This window comes from Rhamphochromis sp. 'chilingali', assembly GCF_963969265.1.
Source record: "Rhamphochromis sp. 'chilingali' genome assembly, chromosome: 12".
NCBI classification, from domain to species: Eukaryota; Metazoa; Chordata; class Actinopteri; order Cichliformes; family Cichlidae; genus Rhamphochromis; species Rhamphochromis sp. 'chilingali'.
Window position 1 is genome coordinate 17937992 of NC_137939.1, and position 11289 is coordinate 17949280.

The 11289-nt window shown below is 43.7% G+C and overlaps 1 protein-coding gene across 1 annotated transcript in view; it reads left to right on the top strand.

Annotated features, from left to right (window-relative positions):
- Positions 1-11289, top strand: part of ap4b1 (adaptor related protein complex 4 subunit beta 1) — a 49200-nt gene that overhangs the window by 6676 nt on the left and 31235 nt on the right. The window contains exons 3-6 of the mRNA XM_080898107.1: positions 3493-3717; positions 3797-3927; positions 4083-4230; positions 7294-7579. Coding sequence (XP_080754233.1) covers positions 3493-3717; positions 3797-3927; positions 4083-4230; positions 7294-7579 — 790 coding nt within the window. The remainder of the gene's footprint in view (positions 1-3492; positions 3718-3796; positions 3928-4082; positions 4231-7293; positions 7580-11289) is intronic.

An 11289-nucleotide genomic window follows, 5' to 3' on the forward strand; every position in this document is an offset into this window, starting at 1 on the left:
GTGTGTCACAAGTTGATCTGGCTGTAGGCTGTGGCACTTGGCCAGAGGTGGCGCTGGTTGACTCGACTCCATGTTAGTGCACAAAGTAAACTGCACGCTGTAGTTATGAAGCAAAAACGCTGAATTCGGAGAAATAAACCGTGCGAGGGGAACGATAACGACGACAAGAGTCTCCCGATCATTTACTCTTGCTGTCCCGTGAACAACATCGGCGTGGTGTTAATTGTTTGCTGTTTTCGCGATTGCGTCGCGCATGAGGATATCGCCAGGTAAACTCGCCACATTTTTAAACATTTTGTTGTTCAACAGCATCAAGACTGACAGAGTGTGTTTGAGATAACCTCACAAGTGTCACAGATGACACATTTGGCGTTTTTTTGCTGGTTTGTCGGTAGCAGCTCCTGAAACGCAAGACTGCCACACATCTGTTCGACCAACGCCAGTTGATCTAAACGCCAGTAGATCTGGAACACCGGGCACACATTTGCTTTTGGGAACCTGCTTACCACCCCAACCCATCCCCCATGCAATTTAAGTTAATTGTCACTGGAAAAAGCAGGTGTTAGCTAGCAGCTAACTGGAAATATGAAAGAATGACATCATTTTTGTGGGAAATTACAATACAGCTTTGTTGGTTCTGTAGATGACTGCTATTGTTGTAGATTTACGTAGATATCTGTGCACAAGGAAATCAGCTTCATTGTAAATGTGCTGGATTCCATGTTTATGAGAAATACGAGTTTGGCAGTCTTTTATTAGACATTGACTTCTATTCAGTATTCTATTCAGAAGTTATTTATTAAAATCAGAGGTAATGCTGTGTGCTTAGCTGATGGAGAGCAGGTTGCTATGGTTATGGTTAAGGATGATGGTTTAAATCGACATTATGAGCCTACACATGCAGAGAACTATAAGAACTTGACTGATGCAGAACAAGAACAGGCATCTGCAAAAGCAGCAAGGACTTTTTACCAAGCTGTACACAACCAGGAGCTTTGTCGATATTCTCACAAAATTGCAAAAAACACTTAGTCATTTCATGATGAGGATTTTAAGAGTGTTTGTTGTCCACAAGGCAGCCCAGTTGAAACTTCCCACACATAAGGAGAAATGCTCAGAAGAAACTATGTGAACAAACATTCTCAGTAATGATGTTTAACAAATTGAGATACAGTCCCTGCACACTTGTATCAGTACATTCTTCCAACTGCTGACAACGAGTCATAAGCATCTAACTGTGAATAAGAAGAAAATGAGATAATCGCAGTGAAAATGGTTGTAAATTGTTGTCAGCGTTGTTAACATTTTGCTTATTTATTGTGGAAGCTCAGATTGATGAAATTCATTTTACACCCAATTGAACAGTCCCACATGTGGCTCGATTCACTATGATTCATTTTTGTGTCTTTTGTAAAGTCTCGCTCTTTGCTGTGTCTTTGACGGAAAGAGAGCTGAAGTGTTGAAACAACAGAAAAAAACAGCAAGCTACTTAATTCAACATCCCTTGTGTTAACAGATGCGTTAAACTGTAATCACTTTGTGAAACACTGGTGTAGACTACATATCATAAACAATCTGGAAAGTTAGGCAACATTAAACAAATACATAAAACTATACTAAAAGTATGGATTCTAGTAATTCAAATACAATTTAAGGATCATGAAAAATACACGAGAAACATCAAAATGGAAAGCTGTGAGGAGATGGACCCAGGAAAACAGGGCTCTTTTTTTACATTGGCTTCATTATTAAGACCCCAAAGTTCCATTCGCCTTTTATATAAATAATATTGGAAAGGAAAGTGAACATATAAGCATTATACAACCCCTAGGTACCAATCGTACCCCTCAGTAGTAACACTCTGTTGTTTTGACTAATACTCCCCTTTGTTTCAATGGCTTAAGACCAACTAGGACTAGTGACATAGCACTAACATCACTGCTGACTGGGGGTTTATCATCCTGTTTTCACTACGAAGCAGTAGATCATTTCAAGGAAAGACGTAAGCTGAAGGTTTAAAGTGGACTTATTCTGTTCCAATAATGAATGTTGATCTTAAACACTGGGCAACATTAAAAAGAAAATTAGGTCAATATATGAAGATATACAGTACTGTGCAAAGGCTTGAGCCACCCCTCATTTCTTTATATTTTGCTTTCAGGCACCCAGACTTTCTTGTATGTTTTTTAAACAATATTTCACAAGGCTTTCTGACGTGTTTTTTTTAGACCTCAACTTCCTCTTTACTCATTTCCAGTCCAGTCCGTGTACCTCACTGTTTTCAGAGGGTTGTTTGTTGTTTGTTTTATATTATATATATTTCTTATCACTAACTTATGAAGGAAGCATTAAAGCATAAAAAGATGCCTAACTGAAGGGATGAATCATTGTGTCTGCACATAACTGACAACTTAGTAGCAAAGGCCTAGTTTGTGCTTTGTATTCTTTGTATTCTTTAGGCTCTTTTTTTACTAGCAGCCTGTTGCAAAAATACATAATTTGTTCCAATTTGTTTGTTAAATTTACAGAAATGCCAACAGTAACAGTAACAGTAATTCAATTTTATTTATATAGCGCCAAATCACAACATAAGTCGCCTCAAGGCGCTTCATAGATACAGAGAAAAACCCAACAATCATATGACCCCCTATGAGCAAGCACTTTGGCAACAGTGTTTGAAAGACATGAAATAGTATTTTTGCTCTAATGAGGTTAAAACTATTAGCCTAAAACTATCTCAAAGTGGCGTGCAGGCTGTCCCTAAAGAAACCGAGGACAAAAGCAGAAGTGGCAGGCTTAAGAAATACTGTCTACCGCAGTTGAATGGTATCTGAAAACATGGTGGAGGCTCTGTCATGGTTTGGGGTTGCATTTCAGCCAGTGTGTTGGGGAGCATGCCAGAACTGATGGAATTATGAAGACAGAAAAGTACTGTCAGATTTAATCTACCGTGCAATACCATCCGGATAGCATCTGATTGGCAGTGGATTTGTTTGTCAGTACGGCAATGATTCCAAACAGAGTACCAATGCAGTAAAAACAAACCTATAGAGAAAAACACACAATGGAGCACTTGCTTCCCTAGAGCCCAGACGTGAATATTATTGAAGCAGTGGGGGATCATCTTGATATAGAGCAGAACAAAAGACAACCAGCTTCCAAAGGAGAGCTTTGGATCTCTTTCAAGAAGCCTGCAGAAATATTCTTCTCTGCACTCACATGTTTTTGAAATATCTGGGCACTGACAAAGTTGTGTTAGTAAGAAGAATATGTTAATGAAATGTTTGTTAAATGTGATGTTAAAAGGTTTTCCTGTGTCCTATCATTTCCTCTTGTTCCATGTGTCTCTTTCTTTGTTCTCTTTCCCCATTTTTCATTTTCCTTTAATCTTTCTTTCTCTATTTCAACTCTGACTGTCCCCTCCTTATTCATTCCCGCTTTTGTCTTTCTTCTTGTTTATCTGGCCCCCTTCTACTCCCCCTTCCATTTCAGGACCATGTCACAAGGGGTAGATGTGTCTGGCCTGTTCAGTGAGATGGTGAAAGCCTGTGCCACAGTAGATGTAGTCCAGAAGAAATTGGTTTATGTCTTCCTGTGTTCCTACGCCACTTTAAACCCGGAGTTGTCCCTGCTGGTCATCAACACTCTGAGGAAGGACTGCCAGGATCCAAACCCAATGGTCCGCAGTCTAGCCCTCAGGAACATGACCAACCTCAGGTGAGCTGTTGTACACAGGGACCTCAGTGTAAGCTGCCACATCCACTCATGACTGGTTTTGAATGTGTCTGTGTGCCAGGTTACCCAGCCTGGTGGAGTATGTGGAGCAGCCTCTAACAGCAGGACTGAGAGACAGAGCAGCCTGCGTACGACGTGTGGCTGTACTCGGCTGGGCCAAATTGCACAACCTCCATCCTAGCTCTGAGATAGGTGGGGATTTTTTTATCCCGTTAACACAGTTCTCTTCTTCTCTTGCAAGAAAGAAGAAAGTTAATCCCATCACTATTGATGTATCAGCAGGTGTGTTTCACTTGCTGATACATCAGCGTCATGTACAGAAACCTCTTGTTTGTGATTCTTTCCAGATGCAGCAGTGGTGAATGAACTTTACAGCCTCCTGAGGGACCCGGACCCCGTGGTGATGGTGAATTGCCTCCGAGCTTTGGAGGAGATCCTGAAGGAGGAGGGTGGTATCGCTATTAACAAACCCATTACCCACCACCTGCTCAACAGGTTGGTCCACAGTTAAAACATCAGATGAAATGTGGATACATGAAATCTGTCAAAATAAGGATGCTCTGGTATGCAGTTTATTTTACTGTTAGTGCTGAACTGCATTAGGTCTTTGATTAATTTCAATGTGAATTTTTTAGGGGCGTGCCCTACTGTTTTACCTTTAGGCAAAGTAGGTAGCTGAAGTGGTGGATGGTGACACATCTAGAAAACTGTGAAATTTCACCAGAAGAAAACTAATCCCATCACAGGAAGAAGTTAAAAAAAAGGGGGAGGGGGGGGGGGGGGGGGGGTAAAGAAGGAGAGGGTTGAAGAAAGCCATTAATTTGTTTCTAATGTTTTTACATTCTTCTCTTCATCTGCTACTCAGTTAATGGGGAAAAAAGGCATTCTGTCTTCTTACTGAAATTGAATTCATTTTTTGTCTAATGAGAGCCTTAATCTGCAGGACTGTCTGTGTGTGTGGCTATCATCCAGCCTTCTACAGATAGCTAATCATATCAGCAGAGCCAAATAGCTTCCTGTTAGACTTCTGTCTAAACCAGCATTATAGACAGGAAGAGCAATGTGCACATAAATATATTTCCCTGCATGTTTAACTATTGTAGCATAGCATAACACTGGCAACGTCCAGGTGACTTTCCTCAGCCGTATGTGCTACCAGGCTATTTTGTTTTATTCATTTTTGTCAGTGACAGCAAATTTCCACTACTGGCACTGGTGAGATGTAAGAACTTGCCCAGGAACTGACCCTAAATAATCACGCTTATAAAATCACATTTTATTCCATCACCTAACATCAAGATTATATTTTGTCCTAACATAGAAACTGTATTTGAAACTGATTTCTCAGTGGCAAAATGAGTTCGTAAACTATAATGAATGCACATCACATTATCAGTTTCAAACTGATAATGTGTTTTGGCTGAAAGGTAATACTTATGTTTGAGCTGAGCAGCTGTGGCTCACATATTACAGTCTGTCTCTCCTTCCTGTTTTTGTTTTGTTTTTTTCCCTTTCCTTTATGGTGTTATGTGGATAAAGGCAGTATGTGTAGTTTGTAGTTCATGTAAGTTTCGCTACTTGTTTTGTTACGCTTAGTGCAGACCTTCCCAAAGTGTGGGGGGCGCAGAGCCATTGCAGGGGGGGCGCGGTGTGAAAAGGGGAAAAAAAAACAAAACAAACAAGGCTTGGACACTGCTAGCACGGGGCAACCACACAAACGCAAAGCAGGAGATGAAGCATAGCTGAATATGTTTCCAAACCAACTTCATTTTAAGCCAAAGACTAGAAAATATGGTGAAGCATATTTTCTGTTAAGGGTTCAATATTGAGGAGGAGAGTAAAAACAACCATGGTCCAGAAGAGCTTGGTCAAACAATCGATTTTAATGACCACACGCAGCGTGGGGAGATGTACACTGCAAAACATCAGCTGTAGATCTCCGCCCAAAAAGACACTTCAGATTGCTTTTGATTCATCAGGGTTAACGCCCCCTCATGCATCATCAGATACAATACATGCATACGTCAAATCAAAACCACAATGACTTTTAACACAGTTTGAAAAGAACATTGTCTTCGTCTCCACGGCAGGTGCTTCCTGTCAATCTTCTGACTCTCGTTTCTCCAAAACCTCGGGCCATGCTCTGGAACAAACTACCAATTCTGCACACACAAAAATGCAGTTGCAAGAAAATATATCTGAACTCTCACCTAGAACATAAGCCTACCTACTGTGTGTGTGTGTGTGTGTGTGTGTGTGTGTGTGTGTGTGTGTGTGTGTGTGTGTGTGTGTGTGTGTGTGTGTGTGTGTGTGTGGCTCGACCTCACACGAACTTTGTTTTATGAGAAGAGAGGCCAATTCTCATGTGCATAATAACCTAACTGAAACTATATCTGTAATATGTTGAATAAATGTTTTAATCAAGAACCTCTACTAAAAGCTTAATCAAAAGATATAAATGAATAAAAGACAATAATTAATAACCTGGTTATTCAAATAGCATCATCCAAACAGCTCCTCAAAGTAACTTTCACTTTCACAAGCACGCTCTGCAAAAGCCTGCGCTTCCTGTCTACTTTGGCACAGAGTGTACTCAGAGTTAGGGCCTTCTTTTATCAGAATCAGCACATACACATTTAAGATTTATAACAAGCATTCAAAAGCATTTAAGATTATTGATTTAACTCAACAGTTTAACGTGGTTATAACTGCACCTGTAATAAAGGCTAATTGGGTACCAATATGTTTAAACATCTGAATACAATATCAATACTGTAAACTGTATGATTAATGCAATGGTAATGATGATGATTATGATTATGAACCATAGCAGTAAAATAATTTCCCTGATCTCCACACTTCCCTTTGGCTTCACCTGCACAAGTGCCAAGGTAGGTCTACCCTGCAGAATTGGTCTTTCCTTCGTCTGGAGCAGCGCTGGGCTTTTCAAATCACGGACAAGCGGTATCCCACATTCTTGATTTTTAGTTCACAAACACTTGTTGTAATGACTAACTACTCCTGACATTTTGGAGATGTTTGCTCTTTATACAGTAACGTTACAGTGGGATACAAATAATATCAGGCTCATCCTGCCACGATTTGTTCCCCCGGTTCAAATCACGGACAAACCGTATCCCACAGCTGTTTATGTTTTTAAACCCATTTTGCACAGAGAGACATTTTTTGAAAAATGTATTGATAGCAATGTTGAACATTATTACACAGGAAATAAACAACTACATGTAAAATAATTACACCGTGACACCCCTGCCTTTCTAAATGGAGGGACAGAAACTGTGTGTTTATATATAAGCGTGTAAAACCTGAAGATAGAGACAAAATACTGTTAATCTGACTATCTGCCATTCTGCAATTCCTCTCACGTAAACAATAACGTGTTGCACAGCGTGACGTGAAAAAAGGCACATTTTCATGTAAAACAAAGGGGGGCCCAGCAAAAATTTTGGGAACCACTGGCTTAGTGGATGTGTACAGTGCTATGTTCAAAATAAATAAAGACACTGTTAGAAAAAAAAAGTCTGTCTTTCCTCCTAGGCTTAAGGAGTGTGACATTTGGGGTCAGTCTGAGGTGCTGAGAGTTCTTCAGCGCTACAGGCCCCAGTCAGAGGACGAGCTCTTTGACATCCTGTCCCTGCTGGACTCGTTCCTTGTAAGCCCCCACCCCCCTGTCATGGCTGCCACCCTTAGCCTCTTCCTGAGCATCTCCTCCAACCTGCCCGTCATCAGTCTGGCGGCCCTGGAACGAGTCAGTGGACCCCTGCTTGCAGCCTGTGGGAGTGGTTCCAGAGAGATGAGGTTTGCTGCCGTCTGCCACATACAGGTCAGTGCAACTAATTTAAACATGTGAGTGGATTCAAAGGAGCTTGCAAAGAAAAGCGTCTGGACTTCTTTAAGTTGCTTGAAGACGTTTCACCTCTCATCCGAGAAGCTTCTTTAGTTCTAAGGTCAAACTGAAGAAGCTTCTCGGATGAGAGGTGAAACGTTCTAGGTGAATGTGTAAACCTGTACACGTGGTGTGAAAATTCCTCTATTAATGTCTATCAAGAGAATGGAACAAAGACAAAAAATGTTACTTTTTAAATTATTATCTTTATTATGATTATTATTACTACTCCTGACATAGCGTATATATATATATATATATATATATATATATATATATATATATATATATATATATATATATATATATATATATATATATATATATATATATATGTATGTGTGTGTGTGTGTGTGTGTGTGTGTGTGTGTGTGTGTGTATATATATATATATATAAAACACCCAGCACGCCCCTGCGGGCGGTTTATCCTTCAAGCTCGGGTCCTCTACCAGAGGCCTGGGAGCTTGAGGGTCCTGCGCAGTATCTTAGCTGTTCCCAGGACTGCGCTCTTCTGGACAGAGATCTCCGATGTTATTCCCGGGATCTGCTGGAGCCACTCGCCTAGCTTGGGAGTCACCGCACCTAGTGCTCCGATTACCACGGGGACCACCGTTACCTTCACCCTCCACATCCTCTCGAGCTCTTCTCTGAGCCCTTGGTATTTCTCCAGCTTCTCGTTTTCCTTCTTCCTGATATTGCTGTCATTCGGAACCGCTACATCGATCACTACGGCCGTCTTCTTCTGTTTGTCTACCACCACTATGTCCGGTTGGTTAGCCACCACCATTTTGTCCGTCTGTATCTGGAAGTCCCACAGGATCTTAGCTCGGTCATTCTCCACCACCCTTGGGGGCATCTCCCATTTTGACCTCGGGACTTCTAGGTTATACTCGGCACAGATGTTCCTGTACACTATGCCGGCCACTTGGTTATGGCGTTCCATGTATGCCTTGCCTGCTAGCATCTTGCACCCTGCTGTTATGTGCTGGATTGTCTCTGGGGCATCTTTGCACAGCCTGCACCTGGGGTCTTGCCTGGTGTGATAGACCCCAGCCTCTATGGATCTTGTACTCAGAGCTTGTTCTTGTGCTGCCATGATTAGTGCCTCTGTGCTGTCTTTCAGTCCAGCTTTGTCCAGCCACTGGTAGGATTTCTGGATATCAGCCACCTCCTCTATCTGCCGGTGGTACATACCGTGCAGGGGCCTGTCCTTCCATGATGGTTCCTCGTCTCCCTCCTCTTTCTTGGGTTTCTGCTGCCTGAGGTATTCACTGAGCACTCGGTCAGTTGGGGCCATCTTCCCAATGTATTCTTGGATGTTCCTTGTCTCATCCTGGACTGTGGTGCTGACACTCACCAGTCCCCGGCCCCCTTCCTTCCGCTTAGCGTACAGCCTCAGGGTGCTGGACTTGGGGTGAAACCCTCCATGCATGGTCAGGAGCTTTCTTGTCTTTATGTCAGTGGCTTCTATCTCCTCCTTTGGCCAGCCTATTACCCCAGCAGGGTACCTGATCACGGGCAGGGCGTATGTGTTGATGGCCCGGATCTTGTTCTTACCATTCAGCTGACTCCTCAGGACTTGCCTGACCCTCTGCAGGTACTTGGTGGTTGCAGCCTTTCTAGCGGCCTCTTCATGGTTCCCATTTGCCTGCGGGATCCCCAGGTACTTGTAACTGTCCTCTATGTCTGCAATGTTGCCTTCTGGTAGTTCAATCCCCTCAGTTCTGACTACCTTCCCTCTCTTTGTTACCATCCGACTACACTTCTCCAGTCCGAACGACATTCCAATGTCATTGCTGTATAGCCTGGTAGTGTGGATCAGTGAATCGATGTCTCGTTCACTCTTGGCATACAGCTTGATGTCATCCATGTACAGGAGGTGGCTGACAACTGCTCCGTTCCGTAGTCGGTATCCGTAGCCAGTCTTGTTAATGATCTCACTGAGGGGGTTCAGGCCTATGCAGAACAGCAGTGGGGACAGAGCATCTCCTTGGTAGATCCCGCACTTGATGGTAACTTGTGCTATGGGCTTGGAGTTGGCCTCTAGTGTTGTACGCCACATCCCCATTGAGTTCCTGATGAAGGCTCTTAGGGTCCCATTGATCTTGTACAATTCTAGGCATTCCAGTATCCAGCTGTGGGGCATTGAGTCATAGGCCTTCTTGTAATCAATCCAGGCAGTGCACAGGTTGGTCAGTCTGGTCTTGCAGTCTCGGCTGATTGTTCTGTCTACCAGTAGCTGGTGTTTTGCACCTCTGGTATTCTTGCCAATTCCTTTCTGTGTCCCGCTCATGTATTGACCCATGTGCTTGTTCATCTTAGCCGATATGATGCCTGACAGGAGCTTCCATGTAGTACTGAGGCAGGTTATTGGTCGGTAGTTGGAGGGGACCGCTCCCTTCTTGGGGTCCTTGGGGATCAGGACCGTCCGACCTTCGGTTAGCCATTCCGGGTGTCTCTCGTTAACTAGCAGCTGGTTCATTTATGCTGCCAGACGCTCGTGGAGTGCAGTCAGCTTCTTCAGCCAGTAGGCGTGAACCATGTCGGGCCCTGGTGCTGTCCAACTCTTCATACTGGAGACCCTTTCTTGGATATCTGCCACTGTGATGGTTACTGGACCCTGTTCAGGGAGGTCGCTGTGGTCTGCCCTCAGATCCACTAGCCACTGAGCATTGCCGTTATGGGTTGCATCCTTCTCCCATATGCTCTTCCAGTATTGCTCCGTCTCCAGCCTTGGTGGTGCTGTTCTCTTATTGTTCCCTTGCCACTGAGAGTACACCTTTGCTGGTTCTGTGGAGAACAGCTGGTTTATTCTCCTGCCTTCTATCTCTCTGGTGTACCTCCTCAAGCGGCTGGCCAAGGCTATGAGTCTTTGCTTGGCAGTTTCCAAGGCCTCAGGTATGGACAGCTTGCTGTATTTCTTAGGCACCTTATTTGTCGCACCTTTCTGCAACTCTGTTAGTTGGCTAACCTCCCTCCGTGCTACTTTGATCTTGCCCTCTAGCCTCCTTCTCCATGGAGGGTACTGCCCCTTGTGGCTGTTCAACTTGTAGCCAAGCATCTCACTGATCACTGCTGCCGTATTGTAGATCAGCTTGTTAGTGTCGGTAATCGTGGTTGTAGGTATTGCCCGTAGTGCTGCATTAACATCATCTAGCAGACCTTCTGAGGGTACTTCACGTAATCTTGGTAACCGGCTACGGGGGATCCAGGTTTCAAGCTTGGCCATGATCCTATTTTTCAGGTCAGTTCCTCTCGCACTCAACTCTCCTATCGCACTTGGGGCTATGTACCCAATCTCGGGTGGGGGTGATGATATCTCCCCCCTGACCTGGCGTCCTGACTCCTCCTTGCCGTAGCATTTGTGTTGTACCTCGTCAATCTCTAGCTGTGAGAGCAGTCCCTTCTTTCAAATGTTGGAACACTGAGCTACTAGTTGTTTCGCTGTCATTGTGGATGTTGGGTATCGAAGAATCCATAGGTCCCTCATCCTATTCATGTAGCCCCTTCCGCCGGGGTTACTTGCGTAGTAGCATTCCAACAACGCCCTGTTTTCGTCCCTTGCCCACCGATGCCTTCTTGTTCCAGTAGCCCACTTTTCGTCAGGGTGCCCTGGTTCCTCAACACCTGACGCGGACCTTGTTGA